This window comes from Corvus kubaryi, unplaced genomic scaffold, assembly GCF_017639235.1.
Source record: "Corvus kubaryi isolate FWS band 111438036 unplaced genomic scaffold, C.kubaryi_AGA036_p1.0 37300, whole genome shotgun sequence".
Lineage (NCBI taxonomy): Eukaryota > Metazoa > Chordata > Aves > Passeriformes > Corvidae > Corvus > Corvus kubaryi.
In genome coordinates, this window is record NW_024581093.1 from 19,733,742 (window position 1) to 19,761,357 (window position 27,616).

General features: G+C 50.4%; 2 protein-coding genes and 2 long non-coding RNA genes across 5 annotated transcripts; 2 read left to right on the forward strand and 2 right to left on the reverse strand.

Annotated features, from left to right (window-relative positions):
• The first annotated feature begins 975 nt into the window (after window positions 1–975).
• Window positions 976–5,615, forward strand: NUDT7 (nudix hydrolase 7). Its single transcript, XM_042027727.1, has 3 exons — window positions 976–1,278; window positions 2,708–2,866; window positions 4,757–5,615. Exons 1-3 carry the CDS (start codon window positions 1,009–1,011, stop codon window positions 5,138–5,140), a joined length of 813 nt encoding a protein of 270 aa, XP_041883661.1. The 5' UTR covers window positions 976–1,008; the 3' UTR covers window positions 5,141–5,615.
• A 6,691-nt stretch (window positions 5,616–12,306) lies between these two features.
• On the reverse strand, window positions 12,307–17,255 carry LOC121664421. Its single transcript, XM_042027728.1, has 2 exons — window positions 17,090–17,255; window positions 12,307–13,824 (listed from the first exon to the last, which is right to left on the reverse strand). The coding sequence occupies exon 2, from the start codon at window positions 13,797–13,799 to the stop codon at window positions 12,774–12,776; it is 1,026 nt and encodes a 341-aa protein (XP_041883662.1). The 5' UTR covers window positions 13,800–13,824; window positions 17,090–17,255; the 3' UTR covers window positions 12,307–12,773.
• Window positions 17,256–21,435: 4,180 nt separating this feature from the next.
• LOC121664424 lies at window positions 21,436–22,477 on the forward strand. Its single transcript, XR_006016013.1, has 2 exons — window positions 21,436–21,735; window positions 22,100–22,477. It is a non-coding gene; the product is annotated as an uncharacterized LOC121664424 (long non-coding RNA).
• A 1,393-nt stretch (window positions 22,478–23,870) lies between these two features.
• LOC121664423 lies at window positions 23,871–27,013 on the reverse strand. 2 transcript variants are annotated; one of them, XR_006016012.1, is made up of 4 exons: window positions 26,874–27,013; window positions 26,171–26,303; window positions 24,823–24,936; window positions 23,871–24,362 (listed from the first exon to the last, which is right to left on the reverse strand). It is a non-coding gene; the product is annotated as an uncharacterized LOC121664423 (long non-coding RNA). The 2 variants fall into 2 exon arrangements; XR_006016011.1 differs by having other exon boundaries at window positions 23,871–24,936; window positions 26,874–26,959.
• Between the last annotated feature and the right edge of the window lie 603 nt (window positions 27,014–27,616).

Here is a 27,616-nt window from a genome sequence, read left to right on the forward strand (position 1 = left end):
CACCAAAAGGACAGAATCTTGAAAAGGTGTTTGAAAATAAACAGCAACGTGATGAGCCGCCCACTGCCTGGTTACAAAGGCTCCGGAAGAATACATAGCAGTATTCTGGAATGGATCTTGAAAGTGCTGCAGGCAGAGAACTATTAAAAGTATGTTTTGTAACCAAAGCGTGGCCAGACATAAAGAAGAAATTGGAAAACATAGAGCATTGGAGTGATTAAGAATTAAGTGAATTGTTGAGGGAAGCTCAGGAAGTTGATGTTAGAAGGGATGATGAAAAACAGAAAAATAAGACCAAGTTAATGGTAGCCACTGCAGAGCAAGTACTAAAATGGCAAACTGGAAAATGAGGCCGGGAGAGGCAGAGGAGTGCCCAAGGGAAGACTTCAGCCCAACGTTAGGAGAGCCCAGGGGACAGGGGACGACCACCTGGCAGACAGGTCTCAAGAAATGCCTTTGTTGTGGAAAAGTGGGACATTTTAGAAGAGAATGCCCAGAAGTCATAGGTATAAAATGGAGCCATTTCAGTGGAGAACACGTGTGTATTCGGCTCTCAGCTCAGCTGCATCGTTACTAATGTTGTCTTTTGCTTCCACGACTTTGTCGCCATTTAATTGTATCTAAAAGTTAGTTCATTTCTAACACCACGGAGGTAGAACAAGGTGATCTTTAAGGTCCCTTCCATGCGCTACGGTTCTGTGACTGTTTGGGCAGGAATGCAGCACTTTCACGCTCCTTCTCCCACTGGCAGCTGCTTGGATCCCAGAGTTCAGCCGGGACCGGTCGGAATCGATGGAGCCGAGCAGCGCCAGCGCCGCACGTCCGGGGCACTGGGGCCCGGTGTCGGGCAGGCAGCGAGCGGCCTCGCGGCTCCCGGCACAGCGACGCGCCCGGCAGTGGGAAACGGAAAAGGAAAGGAAAATCGAACGAGGTCTGCGCCGATCAGCGGCGCCGCGCGTCGCTGCCGGGGCGGGGCCGGGCGGGGCGCAGCCGCAGCCGCTGACGGAGATGGCGGCGGAGCAGGAGGAGGAGCTGGGCTCTGGGCCCTGTCCCTGCCCGGGGGCCGCGGGGGATGAGCGGGGCACGGCCGGAGGGTGCCGGGGCTCCGCTCTGCCGGCTCCTAGGCAGGGGCTCACGGAGAGCGCCCGGCGCCGCCTGAGGGAGTTCGATGTCGGGGACAAGTTCTCCCGCTTGCCGCTGCCCAGAGCCGCCGTGCTGCTGCCGCTTATGGTGCGGGGGGGGCGGCTGCACCTGCTGCTCACCGTCCGGTCCGTGCAGGTACCGGGGGGGCTCCGAGGGGCGCGATCCTTCCCGGGAAGCCGTGGCTGTGCGCCCTCCCGGGACCTGCGCACCCTCATCCCGACCCTTGTTCCCAAGCGCACGGCCAGGTGTTTTCACACTGCCGTGATTCTGGTGTTCGCGTGCCAGGAACATGCCGGCTCCCCAGAAAGCCGTGACGGGAAATGGTGATTTCCAGAGTCGGCAGCGATTCTTTACTTACATGAGCAAAGTGACGATGCAGTGCAGCTGTTTTAAATGAGATTTTTCAGTCTGCAGTTACCATTACTCTTTTCTCCCTTTAATACCTAAAAGGCAACAGCCTAAGGCTCCCAGAACTCTTTTGCCAGCATTTTGTTTCCTTTTAGGACTCTTCTTTTCCATCCCTGTCTCCCATCAACTGTCTGTACTCAGAAATTACTTTTTTCTGTTGCTGGGTCTTGCTTTAAAAAAACCAAATAATCACAGTTACATAGCTGATAAGCTGATTGTAAATGTGCTTTTTACTGATCCTTGATGCACAAGCCTATTACTGGAATGAACTTAAAGGTATGTTAGCAATCATTCAGGGTTTGATACAATTAAACGGGGACACAGCCTTCGAAGCAGTGACCAGGAATTTGTAACGAGTCAGCTGAGTCAGGTGCGTGTCTCCCTCCCGCAGGCGAACACGCACACGCGCTTCCACGAAATGGCAATGTGTTACACCCTCGCTCGGCCGGGGTGCTCCCAGTCCCCGTTCCCGTTGAATGGCTACTCGGGAGCTTACTCAGGCTCTGTCCCGACCGCCAACTCTTCTATCCCCTCCCCTCTCATCCTTCTTCCTGTTTTGGTCCTGTCTTCAACTGTGCCCCTCTGCCGGCTCTCAGCAACGCCCAAGAGATTAAACAAAACACATCCCGACTGTAGATAACAACAAATAGGAAACAGGACCAACAATTTTCATTCTTTTGCTCCATAATCTTTTTGGGCTGAAGCAAAACGTTATTTCATCTCTCACAGCTACATTATTTAATTATGTCTTTCAGAAGTTTTTGCTCTTAGAGTATATTAATTTTGCTCTACAAGTTGTCCGTCTGCATTCATCTGTCAGTGGTTTACGCAAACAAGATGGTGCAGAATGTAAGCTTTGCCGTACTAAAGCAGAAGCTCCAGTGTGAATTACACAAGGCTGTACAGGTGCAGCGTATTTCTGATAGCGAGGCTTTATGCCTTTATGTGAGGGGGATAGGCTCAGCATTCTCTGAGGCAGCTACTCTTGCTAAGGCACATTTCTTTTGGTCTGCAGAAACCTAAACCACCATGTCCGGCTTCTTTGACTGGAAAGATAAACATAAAGGGATGCCGCAATACCAGCCCGCATCTGTGTGGATCCAAGAAGAAACATAAACCTTGTTTCATTTAACAGTAGTACTCCTTTACATTCTAGCTGAGAAGATCACCAGGGGAAGTGTGTTTTCCAGGAGGTAAAAGTGAAGCCACTGATAAAGATGATATTGACACTGCTCTCCGAGAAGCTAAAGAAGAAGTGGGTCTCCAGCCAGAGAGGGTGGAAGTCATCTGTAGGCTGATGCCTGGCATTGATAAAGTAAGTCAGCATATCATTACAAAATAAGTTTGGGTAGTTTTCTTTTGTGAGGCTGGCAGTGACCTTTCCCAACAGATAACTGCCGAGAGGCGCCGCTCTCTCAAGTGCCCATGTGTCCAGCAGAGCCCAGGGAAAGGGTTCTTGCTCTGTGCTTGGCATTTGTGAGACCAGCTTTGGGGCGCCAGTTAGTGATGCTCTGGAGTACCAGTACCAGTGCTGTGCTGGTGAGAGGTTAGCAGAGAGCCATGGGGATGGTCATGGGGTTACAGTGAGTGGATGACGAGCAAAGAGGCTGAGAGAGGTGCACTTGCTCTGCTCGAAAGCTACCAGGGGGATTTAGCTGCTTTCTTCTCCTGGGTGCTTGTAGAGAGGATACCAGAACTCATCTCGAGGCAATGGACACAGCAGCAACATGGACATTTTGATGAGATGCAGCGAACAAATACTCTTCACCATGAGGTTAGCCCAAAACTGGAGCAGATGTTCCTGACAGGCTGTAGAATCTCCATCCCTGGAGCTGTGCAGAGCTCACTCACCCAGGCAGGGCCCCAGCAGGCTGCTGTAGCCTCACAGGAGTCTCGTTCAGTGTCTGCTGACTCCAGGGCTGTGCAGACACAGAGGGACCGCCAGAAGGGATGTGCACCAGGATTGTGTGGAGACCTCCAGCAGGGAGACTCACAGAGGTGCCTTTGGAGTGTAGATCACCATTTGTAAATTAACAGGTTCTCAATTTCAGTAGCAGCATTCAGTATTACACAGGATCAGTTTTCCCTTAGAACAGAGGAATTGCTGTTTCTGAAGACTGTTTTTGTTCACCAGGTGACAGTTCATTACTGTGCCTCCTGTTTTTCTATCTGGTAGCAATATCCTCTCCCCATTAAAAAATGAAAGAACTACTTTAGAAATTGTATTGCAAAAAGCTTTCTTTAACTTCTTACATGATAATTTCTGCACAGCATGCCTTAAAGCCACGTAGTTCAGAGGCAGTGTGTAAAAAGGATCACATTTTCCATGCTTTTGAGCCAATTACCTCAGTCAGTAGGAAAGATTAACTGGGTTTAATTGGGACCACCAATATTGTACATGTCAGATGTTACTTTGTCTTCTTAATAGATATGTTCCTGGTGCTTCTGACTTGGACGGAGTCTTTCCAGCCTTGCATCAAATACCACAAACACTGCTTTGTTTTTCCTCCTTTTTGCAGAACGGTGGTCTTTGTTAGTGTGAATAAACAGAACTAGCAACGTAGCTTAAAGAATTTTGGCGTTGCCTTGATGCAAACAATGATTTCAGTAGATTTTGCCTTCCTGAGGAAGAAGGGATTACATTTAGAATTAAAATGTCCATAAATAAGGTGTTTCGAGAAGTGTTACATTTTATAGCTAAATGTGTTGCAGTAATATTTCCGTACCTATTCTGGTCCATGCGTCCATATTCTGGAAAATTCCTGTATCCTGGGAAAATAATACAGAAATAGGATGAAGGATGGGTGATATGGAAAATCTGGATTAAAATCAGAATTTTAAAAAGTAAATAAGGAAGACCCATGAGAAAGCATGCGTGCTGTTTTACTTCTGTAGCAAACTGACAAGCCTTTCTAACTGCTGTATGATTGATTATACAGGATGAACAGAACATTTGTAAAATCATGTTTGACAAATACAAAAACATGATCTCCAATTTTTCGAGTCAAAGGAAATAGCTTGCCGTTAGGGGGACAAAACTGCATTGCAGTTAAGGATGGGTCATAGGCTTCTTGTACTAATTTTGTAACATCTGAAATGTTTTTTAAATAACAAACATTTTTACTTGGTACAAACGTAAGTGTTTGAGGGTTTTGTTGATTTTTAAAAATTTACTGATTTATTGGCTTTGTTTCTCTCTTTTTAGATGAATAACTTGGTGACACCAGTTGTAGGATTTATAGAGGATACATTCCAGGCCACTCCTAATCCAGATGAAGTGAGCGAGGTTTTTGTTGTGCCTTTGGAGTACTTTGTCAAGCCCTTAAAATACAAGACCTTCTCTTATAGAATGTCCTCGGGTTACTTAACTCGGATACACTGCTTTATATATGATGACCAGGAACATAAAAGGTCATTCAAGATCTGGGGACTGACTGCACACTTTGCTGTATTTCTTGCTCTTGTAATTTCTGGAGAGAGACCTACCTTTGAAGTGGATTATGATCTTGACAACTTAATTTCATCCTCCGAGAATAACTTCATTAATTTGTATGCATCTGTGTATGAAAGAAAGAAGAGTAATCTATGATAAATTGGTCTGGCAATTCATTTCTTTTGAAAGAGGAAAAAGGAGATTTGTTTATTCCCTTTGTACCTATTTTTTGAAAGTTACACTTGAATTTCTTCTGAATTGGGAACTCCAAGCTGGCGGTCCCTAACTAGACTAATAGAATTTTTAATCTGTTAAAAGAGAGTTGCAAAAAGCACACAGTATTTTTGGTGAAACAGACTTTTAAAAGGTCTGTTTCAGTTCCCTTTCGGTTTCAGTGCCCTTGTTCTGTGTGACCGGAGATACTTTCTGGGGTTTGCCTTGTATACAATGAGATAATGCTAGGTCGTATAATTTGTGTCTATTTGAGTTAACCTATGAAAACTTCTGGGGATCTGTCCGTCTCCTGCGTGTGCCACACATGGACAGCGCAATCTGTACAGTCTTGTGCGGTACCTTGAAGCACTTCCAGGAGGCACAATAAAAATACAAAAGGTTTCAGGTGTTTTCACAATCTCATTTTGTTTTGCTTGAGCTTGTGGAGGGAAGAGGGCAGGTTAACATGTGCAATGAATCTTGGTCAATTTAGCATTTCTCACAAGGAAGTTCTATAGGCTGTGGAGAACTTAGGATACAGGCAACAGGACTGAACTTTGTCTGTCACCACCTTGTTATCAAACCTTACTCAGCTGCTGGCAGGAGTCCTCTCCAGGAAGGAAAAGTGGAGGTGAGGATTCATGAGGACAGAAGTGCTTATGTGTAGTTGACCAGGCACCCTGGCAATGCCAGACATGTGACGTTCCTTGTGCTGGAAATCCTTGTTCCCTCATTGCTGCTGAACTAGCATCTCATTCACAGTGGTCATGACCGTACTGGCACATGGTGACGTTTTTAAAAGCTCAGGTGATTTAGTCTGGATTTGAGATCTGCTGCACAGCTCCAGGTGTCAGCAGGCCTGAACAGCTGATCTGAATCCCATGGTGAGCTGAAAGCATTCGGTGTCTTGCAATCTTGTGCCCCAGTGCAAGGCTCAAGTAAGACAAAGAAGAACCCTTGGCTGTTCCTGTGGCTATTTGCACTTGTGCTGCCCCTGCTCCAGTCCCTAACAGGTGCAAGTGTGATAAAGAAAAGCTGATGGCAGTTCCTGTGCATGTGCTGTAACTGCCCTCAAACCTTTCTTATTCCTACATTGGCTCTCCTAGCTAATATTTGCTAATTGTTAATATCCTGCATTCCTTATGTTTGATACTAGTTGACTCCTTAAGTTAAAGGAAAAAAAGACCTGTTTTTTTTGGCTGGGATGAAATCCTTGGAGAAGTAGCAGCCACATGTAGAAAGAAGAGCTTTATTTTTCAGTATTAAACACTTCTGTGAAATTATTAAAACATTTTTAAAAGCTTGACTTGAAACTCTTCATCGTATGAGGTGCAGGAAGGAAGAACTTTTAAATTAAAATAGAGCAAAGCAATTAGACCTTGGATTGGTAAACAAAACAGGTACCAGGAGACACAATTACTAACTTACAGTCCTCCTCTGCTCCCAGCTTTTCCACCTCTCAACCTGATCTGCACAGATACTGTGCAAACTGTACAGCTTCAAACCGCCGTTTGGTTTTAGTTCTCTGAACATTATTGTGTGGAACTGTAAGCACAGCAGCAGCAGTTCAGCTGTTGCTCCTTTTAGCAAATGTAAATAGTGTTCATTTATGAATCAAACCAAGCATTTGGACCAATTGAAAAACAGAAGTTAACAGAGGTCCAACCACAGAGTGATTTGCAGTAAAGCCACTGGGGCTTCATGCTTCTCTCTGTGCATCCTACACAACTTTATTGACATTAGTTTGGATATTTAGGAAGTACTTTTTTAACTCAAAACACTCATTCTTTATTTAGATATCCATCTGGGATGTGAGTGCCCAAAAAACTACTTTGAGCACAAAAATCGCTTAAGTGCTTGCTAGTAAAACTGCAGTTCTGCAAGTCGCACATTTACTAATGGGCAGTTCTTTCCTTGGGCAATCTTCAGGTAAAATTCTTCCACAGTTTTTGGGGCAGGAACTAGAACATGAATCTTCCAACCTGAGCACCCCTCCTAAGCAAAGTAAACTAAAAAGGGCTCTTTCTTACTAGTCTTGTGTTATACATGAATACTACTGAAATCTGTTTCTGCGCACTTTTATTTTGAATGTAGTGGTTTTAAAGGACTCCTGGACTTTGTATTATTGTTTGCAAAGGCATTTAGAGGTACAGTATGCTGATACAGCTTTACATCTGAAGAAGCCTTTTTTGTACCTATGTGTGTTGGGGTGGCTCAGCCCACTCTTGGGCTGAGACCATTGAATATCAGTCAAACCAGGGCCATCCACTGGGTGGATTTCCCCACCCAAGACAGTGGGTCGGAGGGCGGATCAGAGGATGTCACTGAAGGCTAGGTCGCCTCCCCTTGGGTGGTTCCTGGGTGCAAGTTACCTCCCTCGTTCTGAAAAGTTCTTCGCTGTTTGGTTGTTCATTGGTTCCCTGTTGTGACTCCTGTCTCCCTGTTTTCCCCATTGGTTATGGTCAAGTTGTATCCTCCCCTTTGACTGTACCCCATTGGTTACTTCCCTTTTCCCCGCCTTGTTTCACTCCCCCATAAAAAGCTGTGCACAATTCCCGTCGGGGCCCTTCTGGTCCCTGGACCCTCCTGCTAATAAACTCACTGGAACCCACACCAGAGGCCCCTCGTGCCTTCTTTGCCTCCAGGCTGACGCAAGCCAAATCCAACGGCCACCTGACGTGCCTCCTCCGAAGAGGAGCCAGCACACGCGTCCATCTTGCGCCTTTTCCCACTGCGAAGTCGTCCAGCGAGGACGCTGTGGAGGCTAATGCTGCGTCCCCTCTGCCCGAGGGCACGCTGAAGCTCATGCTTACGAGTCTCAGGTTACGTTATATATGTATTTACGCTTCGCACTTTTTCATACCAACAAATCCCCAGAATTCTCCCCAGTTGAGAAAAGGTAAGAAAAATAAATTCCTGATTCCATTCTCTAGCTATGAAATAAAACATGCTTTTGTGACATCTAAATGCGTGCAAAGGCTTACAGCGAAACAAGAAAATTACTGGTAGAATACAAAACTAACTAAAAGATAAGTAATGTAGTGTGGAATTGAATGGGAGGTTTTAGTCATTCTTTTAGTTAATGTGCAGGGATTCAGCATTTAGCATTTCTGTATTTTTGAGTCCTCGAATAATCAGACCCTTGCTATTTAACACGTGAGCATTTATCACATATACGTGTTTGATAAGTTGCTGGCTTACAATTGTTAGTGGTAGAATGAAAATCACTTCTAAGAGAGTATATATTCTAGTTTGCAGCACACTTGGGTCAGGAGAAACCAAAATGTGCTTTTCATTCCCAGCAGTTCTGTTTTGTGGAGAACTGCTGGAAACCAGCTCGTTTTGTCACTGCTGGAGGGAATGGCGGCGTGTACAGAATAAAAGGAGCAGCTGCCCGACAGTGCAAACTGTGGCAGCATGGAACAAGCCGCAGCTGAAGCGTGCTGCGATGGCCAGCCGCCACCGCCCACTCTGAGGGCGAGGGGCTCCTGCCACGAGCCCTGAAGGACCCGCCGTGCCCAATGGGCCGTTGCCACGGGGCTCGAGCAGGCGCGAAACTGTTGAGTTGCAGCTTAGGGAAGTTAGAGTTCCACCAAGTTCCAGTCCCATCCATGGGCTTGGGTGTACAGTGCTAGAGGGAGTATCAGCCACGTGGACCTACAGATCTTTTTCAGACGCTTCTTTCCTCTAACTCCCCTAATCCTTCAGAACTGTGTTCATCAGAATCTCCCCAGATATCCCCGTACCAGTCCTCTGGATCCACATCTGCTGTCACTATCCAGAAGTGGATAATCCTATTGTTTGGGGGTTTTTTTGGTTGTGACAGCTTTCTTTCAATCCTTTGTTCCAAGAAACATGTTTGCTCTCCTTCCCTGTTCGTTCTTTTAAGACATCTGTCTCCAGCTGTTTCTCTATTTCCAGTCTACTGAAATAAGCACAGTGTGCCTGTGCCTGTACCAGGCACGCTCCCAAGGTGGCACACGCGCTTTCTTTACCATCTCCTCTTCTGCCGTGGCGGCACTGCTGTGTCTCTCTACCACCTCCTCCAGGTCCAAGCCCTTCTCCTTCGCCCATTCCATCCCTAAAGGAGAAGGGGCACAGCCCTGATGTTGCAGTGGGGATCCTGCAACATGCATATATCACACCAGGAGTCCCGTGGAAAGGAAATAGATAGGACAGACAGATTCTTGATAGCTGTTTCAGAGAGATGTTTATTTCTCCAGCCGCATGGCCGGGGCTCTGCCGAGGAACTGTTCCAGTCACCGGGCCAAGGGTCCTTCTGCCCGCGCAGGGAACACAAACCAACCCATGGGAACGAGGCTGAGCAGGGGCAGGGAAACCCCGTGTCTGTGCCCTCAGGGCCCCTCTCCCAGGGCTCCATGGCAGGGGAGAGGAGACCCCAACATCTCACCCGTTTTATTTTAATAAAAGGAGAATGAAAACAACTGGATAAACGTAACAAGAACAGTTTCAAGACAAAACAAGCCACCCTCCTGAGTCTTTAAATGTCCAAACAGATTCTGTGGAACATCTTAGGGCTGACAGAAGGGAGACAGAAATCTCTGAGCATGCTTTGTGGGGAAACTGAGGCAGGAGAGGGTTTAACTTCTTCCCTCCCCCTTTTCATCCCCCACTCGGCATTGGAAAGGGATTTTTGGGGAAACAATTGGCAAAAGCATGGTTTTGTGAGGGAAACCATGGATGAAAAAACGGATTAGGAATACACTGGGGGTAATAGGACATAGGGTAAAAGGGAAAGGTGGGATTAGGAAAGGGAGACTGTAGGGGGGGCTTACAATGGAGATATTGTCTAACATGACTACGATTTTTTGCATATATACTGCCTTTTACAGGAACACCATCAGGCCCAGTGACCTGCGATGCTTGTAACCCTTTTCTCCCTAGTACAATTTTAAATTCCACCACCTCTCCATCTCCCAAGCTTGGGATGCATTTTTCAAGGTTATTCTTTTGAATAGCAGTTCTATGCACAAATATGTCTTGCTGGTTGTCACACCTTGTTATAAAACCATAATTTTGCTTAACATTATACCATTTTACTATCCCTAAGATCTTAGTTACTATGATCTTTTCCTTTTTCCGAGTGGCTGCTGTTTTCTGTCTCGCTGCGTCTTTGCTCTCTCTTTCGGTCGCTCCCGTGTTGGAATTGTCGGGGCTGCTGGTGCCTGTGCACTCTTCCCGGGGTCACGTTCGGGGCTGCGCGGGCTGGGCCGGGCCGCGCCGCTCAGTTCTCCGGGCGTCGCCTCCTCTGGTTGCAGCTTCGCTGCCGCTTCCAGGCGCTGTACCCACATCTCGGCCGGGCCCCCGAGCGATGACCCCCCCCGCGCCCTGCTCCAGCGCGCGTCTCGGCTGGGCGCGGCTCTGTTCCACCGCCATCGCCGCCAGCCGCCGCCCGCGCACCGCCCCACTCGGCCGGGCGTTCACGGGGCTCGCTCCACCACGCACTGCACGGGGCCGGGCGGGCACCGCCGGGTCCCGCCGCTCCTCGCTCCACCGCTGACACTGCGGCTTGCGTGGCTCCGCCCGCACGCAGGAACTGCCTCGCTGCTGCTCGCAGAGCGCTCAGTGCACGTGGCCTGGGCCGCACGGTCCCTGCGCCAGGCTTCCCTTCGCCAGGACACAGCTGACATTGCTCAACAGTCTCGGTAACTAAATAATATTCACGAAAATATTCTTCCATCGGCATATATTTTGACTCCAATATTAACTGTGTCCAAACGGTTTTCCAGAAGCCCTTGGTAAGAATTAAATCCCAAGAAACATAGAAAAAGTTCTTAAACAACCATGCCAGGAAGTGTTTCAGTTCTTTTTGAGCTTGAATCAAGCTAAAATTTACAAATCGTTGTTCAAGAATCATTTTAAGTTTAAGATAAATGTCCATATGCGGCTCTGAGAGCCAAGAGTCTTCCCACGGTTCCTCCATAGTTTAGATATGGAATAGCAAAGCAAAACCAAGAAGAGGAATCCAAAGTTTCCAGGGTTTACTCACACAAATCAGTCGCTTAGGGATCGGGGATCGTTCTGCTCACAATTCTCCACCATTATGTTGCAGTGGGGATACTACAACACGCATATATCAAACCAGGAGTCCCGTGGCAACGAAGTATATATGGACAGACAGATTCTTGATAGCTGTTTCAGAGAGATGTTTATTTCTCCAGCCGCATGGCCGGAGCTCTGCCCAGGAACTGTTAACAGTCACGGGACCAAGGGTCCTTCTGCCCGCGCAGGGAAACACAAACCAACCAACGGGAACGAGGCTGAGCAGGGGCAGGGAAACCCCGTGTCTGTCCCCTCAGGGCCCCTCTCCCAGGGCTCCATGGCAGGGGAGGGACCCCAACAGCAGCTGACTGTACTGGTAGCTGAAGTGAGTTTAACTGAGAACGAGTGGCAGAAACAAGCCCATAGCTTGTCGTCCCAAGGACAGGCTCAGAGAGCTGATCAGTCCGTTCCGTGGGGTCCGACAGAGGCAGGGGCCCCGCGATGGGCGCCAAGCTGCCTCTGCGTCCCCTTGGAGTGGATCCCACTCAGCCCGGTCAGCTCCGGACGCAGTCGGCTGCGAGGGCCAGCCTCCGGACTCTGGGAGACCAGAGGTCTGGCTCGTGGGTCCTTCCACAGGACCGTGGCGATGGAGGCAAGCGGTGGAGGGAGGAGGCAGACTCAGATCTGGGTTAAATCTGGAAGTTTATTGAGCCCTCGGAGACGAGGTCCCACCTCCCAGGAACACCCAGCTCTGAGCGAGCTCCGAAGGCATCTGCAGGAGGATTTATGGGTGGGTGGTAACATGGGAGGGAACCAATCGGAGAAGGGAAGGGTGTGGTGAACAGGGTGAAAGGCGTATCAGGGAACCAACCATGGGAGAGGAAGGGAGGGATCTTTTTCCCTTAGCCAATCACATGATGCCCCTGCCAGAACTTTCTAGAAGCCTGGGAGGGGTGCCAGCACGATTGGCAAGGGCCAGGGAGGAGACAAAGGTGGGAAATGGGGTAATTGGCAGAAAATTGAGAGGATACAAACTGGGTAGATACAAAGGTACAAAACTCGAGGGGAGACCCGGACTGAACCAAAGCAAAACACACTCCCACATCTCCCCCTTTTTTGTTTTTTATGATGACTCAAATTCGGGTTGGGGACAATATTCAGAGTCTGGATATAAGTCCCCAAACCACTGCGACTCTGGGGCCATGGGCTCATGCTCTGATTCCGGGAGAGCTTTGGCCTGGCCAATGTCCACGGGGGAGGGGGAGCTCGCAATCAATTTAAACAGCAGTCTTCTGAGAAGTCCGAACATAATCAGGGTAACCAAAAGGACGAAAAACAAAAGCAGTCCGGTCTGGAGAACAGACACTGCCCATCCTGATAGTCCCCATCCGTTGAGGATGCTGCCGAGCCAGTCACCCGTCTCACGTTGGATCTGCGATACCATGGCCTGCATCTTGTCGAGAGTCTTGTGGATGTTCTCCGCTCTAGATGACAAGTTTAGGCAGCACAGCCCTTCAAACTCCTCACACCGGTGGTCATGGAGGAGGAGTAGGAAGTCGATAGTGGCCCTGTTTTATAAGGTGGCTTGTCTGGTTATTTCCTCGTCTTTTAGGAGTTCACTCAGGGCACTTGAAGTAAGGTTCGCTTGTTTGACGACCCAACATTCCAAATGACCTAATTCCCCTAACGCTTTGGCTGCAGCCACCCACGGCAATAATGTGGTGATTGCAACCCCTTTTGGTCTGGCCCAATGAACAACTTCCGAGTCACAATTTTGGTCCAGATTTGAAAGTTCACGTTTTCGAATTGCCAATTCGGAAGTCCTGTTTCTTTTCCTTTCCCAATCATGCACTGGAGTTTGGTTGGGCGTCAACAGCGTCAAGCGGCCAATGGTACAAGGGCCTCCTAACAGGCGAGAAGGGATGCCTACCCACGCCCTGTCACCGCAGATGAGGAATAGTCCTCGGGGTAACCCTTTTGGGTGTGACCTATGTGGGTTGTCGGTGGTCACCCCGCTGACGGCCAGGCACCATTTGTCTGCCCCATAGTCACGACGGTTCGGGGCTATGTTTTTAAAAGCCTCCCGATCCGGGGACAACCCGAATTGAAATTGGACACAGTAGTGAGCCGGATAGGATCCCAAGAGATCCAGCTCTTGGGGCTCACTACTAGTCTTCGGGAGCAGGGGCAGCCACTTTTCCAGGGGGTTATCGGTGTTGCGTTTCCCCCTGCGGTGCCAGCTGAAAGGAGGCCGTCTCCGATAGGGTACCCGGGGACGGTGCAGGTTGACAGGTGGCTTAGCGACAGTAGCCTTACTTGCGGGCGTCGTCAGAGCCTGCGTGGCTTTGAGCTTTTCAAGGAGAGATGTAAGCTCCTCTTGCCCAAGAGGGATCCCTACCAGACATGTAGCCATCGGGTTTTGGGCCGCGGCTGTGGACAAACATATGTGGTCCTGGCCCATGGTCCGTGCCAGGACCGACCATACGTTTGCTGCCGGCTGGGGAACGATCCACAGCGATACAGGCCAGGGAAGCAGCTGCAAGATGATGACCAGCTGCAGGCTTCTGGTGATGGCTCGGGCGGATGGTGCAGGATCCATCTCCGGTGTCTCCAACTAAAACAAACTTAGAGAGAACATTATTAAAACAAGGACCTATCTGGGGTAAAGTTGGGGTCCAGAGGGCATGGGGTCAGCCTACCCCGGTCTTAGGGGTTGCTTGACTTCCTTTTCCGGCGGGATGGGAGACACACGGTTTCACCCATCTCGATGGGATCCACCTAGGGCCCTTGGGGGTGGATACGCAAGCATATCCCTTCCCCCACGTGATTAACTTATGGGGGCCCTGTATCCCCCGAGTCTCCGGGTCTTTGATCCACACCGGAGGCTTCTCCTTCATTTGCAGCTGCCGAGACCCTCCAAAGTGCCGCACAATCGGTGGGTTCAGGTTCTCAAAGGCACAGTGCCCTTGAGAGCCTGGCAACCAGGGAGTCTAGTTTTTCTGGGGACCTTTGACGCTGTAACATCCTTTTGATGTTTTGATGAGCCCTTTCCACGATGGCTTGGCCTGTTGGGGAATAGGGGATGCCCGTTTTATGTTCTATTCCCCATTGCTGCAGGAAGCCCCTGAACTCCTTGGAGGAATATGCAGGGCCATTGTCTGTTTTAATGACCTTGGGGATGCCCAGGGTAGCGAATGCCTGCACTAAGTGCCTTCTGACATCGCTAACCTTTTCCCCTGCGTGGGCAGAAGCAAAGACGGCTCCGGAGAAGGTGTTCACTGACACATGTACATACTTCATCCTGCCGAATGAAGCGACATGCATCACGTCCATCTGCCACACCTCACAACTGTTGAGTCCACGGGGATTAACGCCAGTGCCAATGGCGGGAAGAGCTAACTGATGACATTCTGGACATGCGGCCACAATCGCCCTGGCCTGGTCATGCTTCAGGTTGAACTGCCAGACCAGGGCAGGGGCGTTTTGATGAAACTGCCGATGGCTGATTTTGGCCTGCTCAAATATATCCGGGAGCGGGGCCATCATGGCTGGCGCAGCGAGGGCGTCTGCCCTCCTGTTGCCCTCCGCGATGAACCTGGGCAGGTCCGTGTGTGACCTGACGTGCATCACGTAATAGGGTTGCTCTCGGTGGGAGACTAGATTGACCAATTTTGAGAGCAACTCATATAAAGCTGTGTTGGAGACCTCTTGCAAGATGGCATACTCGGCTCTGGAGACTACTCCTGCAACATATGCGGAGTCGGTAACTAAATTTAGGGGTTCGGGAAACCTTTCAAAAGCCCTGACGACTGCGTCTAACTCAGCGACTTGAGGTGATCCTTCCACCTCTTTAATATCCGCCTCCCACCGCTGAGTCTGGGGGTTTTTCCAAGTCATGACAGACTTGTGAGAAGCCCCAGACGCGTCAGTGAAAACGGTCAAGGCCTTTAAAGGTTCCTTACTCCGAACACTTTTTGTACTCAACTCAAATTGAATTTCCGAATTAAAAATTTTGTGGGCCGGCCTATGTAAAGAAATTTGCCCTGTGTAACCCTCCAGAGCAAATTGCAAGGCTTCACAATCCTGAAGCAGGCTCTCCAACATTGCTTTAGTAATTTGGCCCATCTGCATCGTGATGGGTACGTGGATGCAGTCAAAGTCACATCCCGATAATTCCCTGATCCGGACTCTAGCTTTCCGGATCAGTTCAGCCATCAGCTCTTGTGGCCGCGTCATCCTCTTGGACCTGTTATGACTGAGGAAGACCCACTCTATTATCAGGAGGGGGTCCCCCCGGTCCTGGTCCTTCTTGCTCTTCCTGTTGTCTTCCCATTGGAAGACGACCCCGTGTAGGTGCGGCAGATTGCCCAGGATGATGAATCTAAACGGCAAGTCAGGCCTGTACCTGCTTGCCTGCCTGGTGGACATCAGGTGTTGCACCTTCTCCAAGGCTGTCTGTGCCTCTGGGGTAAGCGTCCGGGGAGAACTAAGCTCCTCTCCCCCTTTCAACAAATCGAAAAGGGGGGCTAGGTCTTCATTAGACAGACCCAGCCACGGCCTTACCCGGTTTAAAGATCCACACAGTTTGCGGACATCCGCCAATGTCTTTATATTTGTTTGGATTGCCAATTTTTGTGGCACAATGGTCCGCTTGGTAATTTCAAGGCCCAGGTATTTCCAAGGTGGCATCCTTTGAATTTTATCTTGCTGGAGCTCGAACCCTGCAGCAACCAATGCTCCGATTGTCAGGTCAAGCACATTCGCCAGCATGTCATCATCAGGGGCACACACGAGGACATCATCCATGTAATGAAGGATGATGGCCTCCTTTGCGGCTGCGCGTACTGGGGCAAGCAAGGAAGAGACATACCATTGGCAGATGGTCAGGCTGTTCTTCATGCCCTGTGGCAGCACCTTCCAATGGTATCTCTTTCTTGGGGTTCCTCGGTTGATGACCGGAACCGAGAAGGCAAAACGTGGGGCATCGTCAGGGTGTAGAGGAATTTGGAAGAAACAATCCTTAATATCAATTACGGCCAAATTCCAATTTTGGGGAAGCATCGTTGGGGACGGCATCCCTGGTTGGAGAGAGCCCGTGTCCTCAATCTCATTATTAATTTGGCGAAGGTCCTGGAGGAGCCGCCATTTGTCTTTGTTAGGTTTTTTAATTACAAAGACAGGGGAATTCCGAGGGCTGTTGGTCTCCACTATATTCCCCTTCTTAAGCTGCTCCTCCACGAGCTTCTCGAGCGCCTCCAATTTCTCGCTGTAGAGCGGCCACTGTTCTACCCAAACTGGGCAGTCCGTTTTCCAAGTCAATTTCTGGGTAGGGCGCTCCTCAGTGACCGCTGCGCAAAAATTCTGTGGGGGGTCGGGAATGTCAATAGTGACTCCCCACTGCTGCATGAGATCCCTCCCCAAGAGGGGTTCCTTGTAATCAAGTACGAACGGACGTATGTTGGCCAATTGTCTGCTCGGCCCCTTAATTTGTACGATGCTTCTAGATTGTTTTGCCAATTGTATGCCCCCAACACCTTGTACGTGCCCTGCCACGTTCTGCAGTTCCCAATGTGCCAGCCATTCCCGTGTGGGAATGATCGTCACATCCGCCCCTGTGTCCAGAAGCCCCTTGAGGTGAAGGACTTCTTCCCCTCTGTTGATTTTGCAGTCCACCCTCGGCTTCCCTGTTCCTATTACATGGGTGGCACACACTATTGGGTGTGGCCCTCCTGCAGGGATAGCCTGGGCGACCATCTGCCCTCTGGGCAGGAACAGAGGTGGACGGACACAGCGCAGCCAGAGAACGGGTCCTTCGGGACTAGATGTCATTAGCCCCGGAGCGACTTCGATCTCTGGTGGTGTGCAGTAACATCTCCGACGATGACATACCTGTCTGGGCTCTGGTCTCTCGCCCCCAGCTCACCACCGGTGCTCACCGGTGCGGCGTGCCACTCGCTGTCCTTCAGGAGGAGCGGTGTCAACAGCTGCAACCTGAAAGAGTTGTCGGAGAAAGAAGTCAAGTCAGGCTGAATTGTCACATCCGGTAGATTTGTTTTATCACACCCTGCCCCCTCCCCAGCCCCTCCTCCCCCTCGCGTCCCGTCCCTTTTTTAGCTTCACGCGGGGCGGGCGCGCGCTCCCCACTCAGTTTTTTTGAGACTCGTTTACGAGTCCCCCCAACCCCTGCTCCTTCTTAAACTGATGGAATTCCCGCTTGAGCGGGCAGTCTTTGGTCCAGTGTCCAGGCTGGTTGCAGAGGAAGCAGGTGTTCCGGGTCTGCTGTTGTGGCTGCCTCCGGGCGTTCTTCGATGGAGGTCGGATGCCTTGGCCTGTGGTTCTCCTCTGGTCTGCAGCAGGGCGTGGTGTAGCTGCTCTCACAGAAGCCATTCCTCGGGGTCTTTGCTTGTCCGAGCCGGCAGGTTGCAGGTGCGGCGCTTTCGCAGCGCAGACTTCTAGCATGGCTTGTATTGTTGGCGGAGGGTCCAGAGGGAGGCTCAGGATGGCTGCTTTACATTGGGGGTTCGCGTTGGCCATTGCCATCTCCACGATGACCTCCTCTCTGGCCGCCGGCTGCCTGACCTGCAACTCTACGGCTCGGGTTAGTCTCTCTACAAATCTGAGGAATGATTCCGTGGGCTGCTGTCGGACCTGCGAGTAGCTCTCCACAGGCGCGTCCGGCCTCAGGTCAAGGAATGCCTTACCGGCTAGTTCCTTGACCCGCTGCAGCACCTCTAAAGGCAAACCCTGGGCCTGCTTCGGCACCAAAGCCCATTCCCCCTCGCCGCTCAGATGGTCCATTGTCAATGCCTGATTATCGGCATCAACGGCCGTATCGGATCCCTGCAATAGCACTGGAAGGAGTCGGCGGAGCTCCCTTTCCCATGCCAATTTCCAGAGCAGAAACTTTGCCGAGGAAAGTAAGCATGAGAAAAGTTGACGCAGATCAAAAGGCGTCGTTACCGCTCCGGAGAGATTTGCCTGTAAAAGGCCGCGAAAATATTTGCTCTCCCTCCCAAACTCCTTCTGCGCTTTGCAGAGCTCCTTAACTGTTTGATGGGAGAGGGGTTCCCAACTGGCATGGGTCATTCCCCCTCTCCGGGACCTCTGATAAATAACCGGAGCGACTGAAGGGATGGGGTCCAGTTCCGGGTTCCGGTCCTCAGGCCCCCCCCTTCCAGCCACTCACCATGGGAACCGGAGGGCCAACCGTGGGAACCGGAGGTAGGGGCGTGGGAACCGGAAGCGGGAAGTGGGTGGCGACCGGACATGGACCTACGACAACCCCCCGGGGCGGAGCAAGGGGGCATACACTGAAGTGGGGTGGGAGGAGTAGCAAGGGCGGACCCAACTTGGGAGTAGGAGGGGTCAGGGTACGGGGAGGAGTTGGGATGGGAGGGGTTAGAAAGTGGGAGGAAAGGGTTTCAGGATGGGGAAGGAGAGGGAGGGCAAGAGGGGGTCTCTGCCATGCGGCGCCCGCCATCTTGTCCTCCTTGGGTAGGGAAGCCATTTTCTAAATCTTCGGTGAAGCTAAAGCGAACTCGGGGTCTTAGAACTGGGGAAGTCGGGGAATGGGGTGAGCCCCAGGCAGTCTGGCCAGGACTGTCCAGGCGGGGGGACCGGGAATCCCGAGGAGAGCCAGGGAGTCGATAGCAACCCTGCGCAGCGTCGCGGTTTGCTCTCTTCAGGATGCCCGGTTTAGGGGACACGGGCTTAGGAGAAGACTTAGGGGTAGCAACTGGGGAACCCGGGGTTGGCTGTCCTTCCCTCTCCCTTTTTTTGTTTAAAGCAGACCGAATTTGTAAATATAATAAAGAAAACTTATCTAAATCCTTCTCTTTTGCCAATTGTGATTCTGCCAATTTTGCTCCCACGGCGTTCCAAAAGGGAACGCTTAAAACCGAATGTTGGGAGCAGTGAGGGAAGTGCAAGAACAGCCAGCGAACAAACCTTTTTAAACACCCCTTAGAAAAACGTTTCCCCCCACCCTCTAGGAGTCCCACAACTTGGATATATACCCCCTTCTGTGCTGTGGACAGTTTAGCGCCCATATCCACAGCACAACGTCTGAAGCCGAAAGAATAAACCCTGGACACTAAATCCCAACCGGAGGCAAGTGACACACTCGCCCTGGGGCTGCGCAGCCTAGCGGCTCCTCAGGAGCCAGGGACCGTAAGTCCCAAAAAGCCTTTACCGGCTTTGAAGTAGATTCCCCCCCCCCCGGGGGAAAATACTTACCCCTCAGTGTCCAGGCGGGCTCCAGACGACCAATCCTCCACCGAGGACGACTCCGCTGGCGCAGGTGGAGCTACCGTCCTCTCCCCCAGGAGCACAGCTCCCTAAAACGGAGCGTGCTACAACTGGGGTAGCTTGACGTCCCAAGGACAGGCTCAGAGAGCCGACCAGTCCTTTCCGCGGGGTCCGATGGAGGCGGGGGCCCCGCGATGGGCGCCAAGCTGCCTCTGCGTCCCCTTGGAGTGGATCCCACTCAGCCCGGTCAGCTCCGGACGCAGTCGGCTGCGGGGGCCAGCCTCCGGACTCCGGGAGACCAGAGGTCTGGCTCGTGGGTCCTTCCACAGGACCGTGGCGATGGAGGCAAGCGGTGGAGGGAGGAGGCAGACTCAGATCTGGGTTAAATCTGGAAGTTTATTGAGCCCTCGGAGACGAGGTCCCACCTCCCAGGAACACCCAGCTCTGAGCGAGCTCCGAAGGCATCTGCAGGAGGATTTATGGGTGGGTGGTAACATGGGAGGGAACCAATCGGAGAAGGGAAGGGTGTGGTGAACAGGGTGAAAAGCGTATCAGGGAACCAACCATGGGAGAGGAAGGGAGGGATCTTTTTTCCCTTAGCCAATCACATGATGCCCCTGCCAGAACTTTCTAGAAGCCTGGGAGGGGTGCCAGCACGATTGGCAAGGGCCAGGGAGGAGACAAAGGTGGGAAATGGGGTAATTGGCAGAAAATTGGGAGGATACAAACTGGGTAGATACAAAGGTACAAAACTCGAGGGGAGACCCGGACTGAACCAAAGCAAAACACACTCCCACAGGCCCCATGCATCCTCGGCATAGACTATCTCAGAAATGGATATTTCAAAGACCCAAAAGGACATTGTTGGGCTCTTGGAATAGCTGCTGTGGAGACAACTGAGTACCTTGCCTGGCCTCTCAGATGACCCCTCTGCCGTGGGACTGCTGAGAGTTGAAGAACAACAGGTGCCAATCACCAGAGCAACAGTGCACCGCCGGCAATACCGCACCGACAGAGACTCTGTGGTTCCCGTCCATGAGATGATTCGTAAACTGGAGAGCCAAGGGATGGTCAGCAAGGCCCGCTCACCTTTCAACAGCCAGTGCGTAAGTCCAGTGGAGAATGGAGACATGGCACCCCTGAGAGGCTCGAGTCAAACAATGGGACTTATTTTAAGAACAGCCTCATAAACACCTGGGCCAGAGAACACGGTATTGAATGGATATATCATATCCCTTACCATGCACAAGCTGCCAGGAAAGTTGAATGCTGCAATGGACTACTTAAAACCACCCTGAAGGCACTTGGTGGGGGGACCTTCAAAAATTGGGAAGTGAACTTAGCAAAGGCCACTTGGAAGGTCAGTACCCGAGGGTCCATCAATCGAGCTGGTCCCGCCGAGTCTGAACCCTTGCACACAGTGGATGGAGATAGAGTCCCTGTGGTATGCATGAGAGGTATTTTAGGAAAGACTGTTTGGATTAATCCCACCTCAGGCAAAGGCACACCCATCTGTGGGATTGTCTTTGCTCAAGGACCTGGTTACACTTGGTGGGTAATGCAGAAAGATGGGGAAAGCTGTTGTGTACCACAAGGAGACCTAATCTTAAGTGAGAACTGTATGTAGGGTTTCATTGTATATATGTATGTGTGTGTGTGTGTGTAGAGTTTAAGGAAGGTATTGATTTGGGATGATACAGATGGTAATAGAATAAGGGGTGGATTATGTCCTGGGTTGCCATGTATTCTACTACCATCCTCATGAGCTGTTGAAACCATGTGGGGCAGTGTTTCCTTGCCTCCTCCCCCCGGACTATCTTTCTGTTAATGGCACATCAACACCTGGCCTCATGACTCATCATCCCATTGTGAGATGCTCCACCCAGAGGGAGGAACCAAAGCATTCCATCCTAGATATAATCTGAGATTCTGAACAGCAGAGACAACCTTTCCACTGGATTTCCAGAGGACAGGAGCTACATAGCCACCACTGGACCTTCTGAGGAAGAGCAGACCCTTTCTACAGGATCACCACTTTCAAAGGACTGCAGCCACCATTCTACCGCACTGCTACCACCATCCTGATTAACAGGGTGTCAGGTTGTATCCTGACTCTGTCAGTTTAACCCAGTGTTTTCTGCCTTTACTTTTTTTCCTTTTCTTTCCCCATTAAATTGTTATTCTGACTTGGTGTCTCCCACTAGTTTGTTTTCAAACTAGTACACTGCCAGAGCCTCGGTGAGAGCTGCCGGAGCGCAGACGGAGGAAGGCCTTTGGACAGGTGCAAGGTATGAATGATGCACGGTCCCCAGTCGTGGTGTGAGCAGAAAACATTTCTTCCAAGCATCTCTAGCTTTTAGAATAGTTTCAGGTTCGAATAGCGTGAGCCTGGACAGCCAATAAGTCTAAATGTTCAGATGTCTTCTACCCAATACTAGACATGAACAAGTCTCTCATAGAAACATCAGGCTTTTTCCCTAAGCCAAGTGCTGGGAGGGGAATTTCTTCTGCAAAACTACTGTGCTTCTGCTGCTTGTTCCAGTTTAGAAAGTTTCCTCCATCGGCCCTGCCTCTATGGAATAGTCCTTTCTCTTCTAACTAGAAGCTCCAGGTTCTCTTCTTACAAGTTGTCTTTGTTTTCTTTTCCCCCAGACAGGAGTCCCTGCTCCCCCAGAGCCACGTCGATCTGCAGAACCTGCTTGTGGCTGAGGATGCAGATGGCCAGGAAAGTCCTGGAAGTAAATGCAGAGGTCAGCCCAGTGCAAGATGATTTTTCCAGAGACAAGTGTCCCAGTAGCAAGAGTCTTGGAGCTACTAATTGTCAGCCCAGAGCTCCCATGGCACTCTGGCTGTTCCAAGGAGGGAACACTCCGTGCTTTGCAGCGGACATGATCCACATGAAACCAAGGAGGTTCCTCCATCTTCAGGAAGCTCCCCTGACATGGCTTCTGACTTCCAGGAAAGTGTTTACCCATGGCGGTCAGATCTCCTTAGGAGCATGTGTGTTAAATAAATTTGGATTTTCCCAGAGAACTGAGTGTTCCCACTGTTCTGGATTTGAGTGGGATTCCTTTCTTCCCAGGAACTGGCACAGTGCTGCGTTTGGATGCAGGATGGGAATGCTCTGGATCACGGGTGGATAGTTTGGTTGTTGCTAAGCAGGGCTTGCCCTCCTCAAGGACTCTGCAGGGTCCTAGAGGCCACTCCATGTCCCATACTCTGCTGTCGAGGAGGTGACAAAGAGCCTGGAGGGATCATGTCCAGGACAGCCGACCCAGACTGGCCAGAGGGATATTCCAGACCACAGGATGTCCTGCTAACAACTGGGGAAGCTGGTCAGGAGAGGCTGAACCCTGGTGGGATTGACTGGGCATCAGGCAGAGGGTGCTGAGCACTTGTGGTGGGGATCACTGCTCTGACCTGGGCTTTGGTCCTCTGGCTCATTTCTCCCCTTCTTGTTCTTCTTCCTCCTTCTTCTTGTTTGTCTGCACCTTCCTGGTTTTCTTCTCCTCCTTCTCCTCCTTCCAGGTCTTATTCTCAGTCTTTTTATTTCTCTTCTCTTTCTAATTTTTTTCCTCCTTTGTTTTTATTGCTCTTTTTTCCTTTTCTCTTTTTTCTTTTTCTGGAGCAGTAAATCAGGATGTTGATGGAGGTCTCTGGTTCTGTTCCCAACAGGGCAGCCATTTGGCGCAGCCCATGAACGCAGCGTCGGAGTCCATGGAGGTGTAGGACGGATCCTTGTTGTCCGCTTCCTTCCCTCTCCCACTCCCCACTGCCACCAGCTCCCCCTGGGCAATGAGGGGGCTCCCGGCTGAGCGAGGGCAGCGCGAACGTGCAGCAGCTCAAGGATCCGCTCCCTGTGCACTTCCCGGGACAGGGCTGCCCTGGGCCTTGGCATGGACAGAGGGTCCCCCTTCTCTGCTCGGCGTGACCCTCCTGCCCCAGCCTCGCTCAGTTCGATTCATGTGCCTCCCGTGAGGGACACCCTCCACACAGATCCTGCTTCTGATTCCTTGGATCCACAGCACTGTTTTTCCTGGATTTTAGCCATGGCTTCCCCTGCGTAAGGGGCTGGGCTATGCAGGGGGGAGTGTGCTGGGCTTTCTCAGGACAGCGTTAATGGTTTCAGGTTCCCAAGAGCTCTTGTGTCTCCCTTTTCCCCACCAATATCCCTCTGTCCCCTCCTTCCTGACATTTGCTGCCATCACTTCATCCCCTGTCCCTGCCACTCCTTCCTCTGCAGCGGAGGTCCCCTCATGCTCTTTCCCTGCCCCAGCACGGGGGGCTGAGCCCGCTGGAGCGTGTCCAACTGCCCTAGAGTCCCTTCTGGCATCTGCACATCCCTGCACAGCTCCTTTGGATGCTGCTGTCCCCTGGGAAGGTGTCCTTGTCTATAACGAGGTGTGAAGTGAAACTATAGAGATGATTTAAAAACCTGATATTTTATTGAAAGCATTGCCCTTATAGTTCTCATAGAGACCACACAAAAACCAGTTTTCCCTCAGATTCTCATGGCTTTTTCAGCAAATTATATTAAATATATACCTTAATGAATGAGCCTAGGGCAAAGTGTTCATTTAGAATACAGAGGTTATTCTACAGTAGTTTCTCCTCTGAGCAGTCATCCAAGTCTCTGACTCTGGCAAAAGACTGATCATCCAGAAGAAAACACTGATCTTCCAATGGGAGAATTTGCACTCGGACAAGTTTTCCCAGAAGAATTATTTCAGCATATGTTTTCTCCAGCCAAGCAGTGCTTTGTTCTGCGGATCTCAGAAAACGCTACCACAGCTGTCAATACCGAGAGATTTGCAACTAGTGGTTGCAAGCAGCATTACCTAATGGTCCAGTGCAGGGGCGCAGAATTCAAATCTCCACCAAGCTGATCCACTACGCACCTTTGGAAATGTAATATCTGTGTAATAACAACACAGGAAGGTCAGGAACAGACAAAATAGCAAAACATGATACGAATGATAACACAGCTAAAGAAGTAAATGACTCCTAGTAAAAAATTCACTAGAGAAGCAAATGGACAGAAGTGCTTTTGCAGTAAATGACACTGTTTCAAGAAAATGTTGAAGAAAAAATATAGTCTTTAGCAAGGTACTTCTAAAATCAGCTTTCATCTTTGTTACAGAAACAAACCCATGAAAAATCTAATGGTTTCATGCAATACATGATTTCACATCTAAAGAAACCGTGCTGTCTTTACATTCCAGTGACATCGACACAAAGCTAAGTGCATCAAAATTTGAATTCTACCCTTTTCTTCTCAGGCACCGTGTTCCTTTTCCAGTACAAAAGCAACAAAGCGATTATAGGTAACAGTGGCAGAATACGCTGCGTTACTGTCACAGGGACTCCCGGCTTACTTCACCAGCTCCTCCTGTCTGCTGTTTGTTGCTGCCCACTGAAGAAGAGTCACATTTTCTTTGTCTGGTTGGCGAACATCGTATCCTGCTTCTACCAGTTCTGCCATTCCATACCTTAAATGAGAAAAAAAAAAATCCATTTACTTATCATTTCTTCAATATTCTCCAGTCTGGAGACAGTCGCATCCTAAAGAAAAAACACATCTCAGTAAGCATCACCCAGCAGTTCCTACTTGAGCAGATTCCACATTGCATTCAATGTAAATGTAAATTCAATGTAAAAAGAGTGGGGCTGTGCCTTGAGGAGTAGAATTTTCTACCTAAAGGAACCTGCTTGAAATGCTTTTATTTACAGTAGCAACTGTAAGTGATTTTTCTTCTTCCACTGTGTGAGAAACGAAGCCCACTCCTCTTTTTGGAGTTCTATAAACTTAATAAGGGACAAAAGGGGACAAAGGTCACTTAAAGCAAGAGCCCGCAGCGCTGGGTGTATGCTCATAGCCAGAGGCACAGCCACTTACACAAACTTCCCGCCTGTATGCTTTAACATCCTGCATATTAATAAACTACAATGCAGATGCATGGCTTTTCTCCGAGAACTAATTTGCATTTTTTTAGAAGGGATTAACATAGTTCCTCCCCCGACCCGCCTTTCAGAGCATGGGTAGATGATCATGAGGGTCCTCAGGGGTCCTCTCCGATGAAGGCTCCCGTCCTCCTCATATCTTGAACTTTTCAACTTTGCCTTTAGAGCATGCTCAGTTATGGTGTTCCTGGGTCTTTCTGGATCCAACCGGTTTAAATTCTGTACTTTGTGGCTAATTGGTTTCACTGTTGCCAACTTCTCATTAGTACATCCTGCTGCTTCCTTTATCCAGCTATACTTGTCTATTTTTGCAATTATTCACTTGGCGAGTTTCCGTTTATTTGAGCATTAAGCGATGAATTAACCATACACTCGCTATTACATTGTATAAAAAAGTTATCATTCAAATTATATAGGTATAAAAAGTTATGATTCAGATGATATAGATATCTTATAAATCAAGCTATATGAGTATCTTGTAACTTTGACCCCAGTTATAACATTAACTAGTTATTATCTGCATAACAAAGTTATTCTTAACATGTTGACACATAATATTTCCTAACATATTCTAATACATAATATTTCTTACATTTCACTACCCGCAAAAGCCAATGCTATAATAGCTGTTTAGCACAACTACAGGGAGAAAATGAAATGGACAATGTTTCCTTTGTAAAAATATCCAGCCTGGCTCACATCTGAGGACACTCCCATCTCTTGCAACACTTTGCACCCTCAGAACATGTACTTGTGTAACACGTGTAGCTGTGACAATATCACAGCTGCTGGGGTCTTCAGCGAAGGGATATGGGCCTGGGAGACCTTGCTCTCCATGGGCGCTCTGCCTGTTGTGCATATGGCGTCGATGAGGCCCGTGGCAATGGCTTTTACACTGTCAGTTAACAAAACAATTATTAACCACTGTTACTTATCGGCTGCACACCACACACACCTCCCTCTTTACCAGAAGCACTCACTGTGCGTGTCAGGTTCTGTTAATACAAACGAAGAGGTTAATTCAAAGCACAGGTAAAACCACCTGGCAAGAGACTAATCCTTTTATTTGCGGACGACAGCAGGGATGTGGTCAACGTGCATCAGGACAAATTACAGAGGCCTTCAGCAGCCTGCAGAGCTGGTTCCCGACACAGCAGCCTCACCCACAACAGCGCTGCCACACCAGAACCACAACCTACGGCCTTGCGGAGGGTTTTAAACGCACTTGGGAGCCACAGTGCCGCCCGTGCAGCCTCAAAGCCCGTGCGAGGGAACAGACGAGGCACACGCAGGGCAGGACACGGACGGCTCTTGCCCGGCAGCGCCCGCCACACCCCGGTGGCACCGCGGCCCGGCCCTCGCCGCCTGCCAGGGGCCCGCGGCCGCGCTCCGCACCCCCGGCCCGGGCAGCGCCGGCTCCCAGCCCCGCTCCAGCCCCGGCACTGCCCGCGGGCTCCCCGCTCACCGCCGGGCCGCTGCCCACCATCCCCGCGGCCCCACAGCTTCCTGCTCCCGCTTCCTGGGCACGGCTGCGGGGCGGGGCCGGGCACTCACGGCCCGGGCGGGGCGGGACCGGGGAAGCCCAGGGGAGCCATTCCTGAGCTGCCCCGGCCGCTGCGGAGCCGCTTGGGCGGGCAGATCGGCAGCTCCCAGGCTTGTTGAGTTGTGCCTGAAATGGCTCCTTCCCTTTTACCGAGGCAGCCACAGCGAAAAGCTCTCTCGTTTTCGTACATGATCCCCCCGGGTTCTGTCAGACAAGGACCCTTTTCTGCTGGCGAATTTTTCAGGGGGTTGTGCCTCCGCAACTGGAAACGATCCCTTGGTGAAGGCTCTGGAGCACAAGTCTGATGAGGAGCGGCTGAGGGAGCTGGGGGGGCTCAGCCTGGAGAAAAGGAAGCCTCCAAGGGGGACCTTCTGGCTCTCCACAATTCCCTGAAAGGAGTAGTGCCACCTCCTTGCTGGCATGGTTGCCACAGGAGTTCAAGGCCATTTGGGAGCGTTTCCACCCGTAACCAAGCCCCAGTGTCCCCTCATAATGAGCACAGGGTGAGGGAGGAGTCGCCATTTTAGGGCAATCTGTGAGGGGCAAGTGGTCATCCCCCGAAGAAATGGGGATAACCTGGGAAAAAACCCACAGGTGTCAAACATCCACAAGCTTCCCAGGTGAGGTGGGACCCTGGCAGCCCCCAGAGCAATGCCATCTCTTCT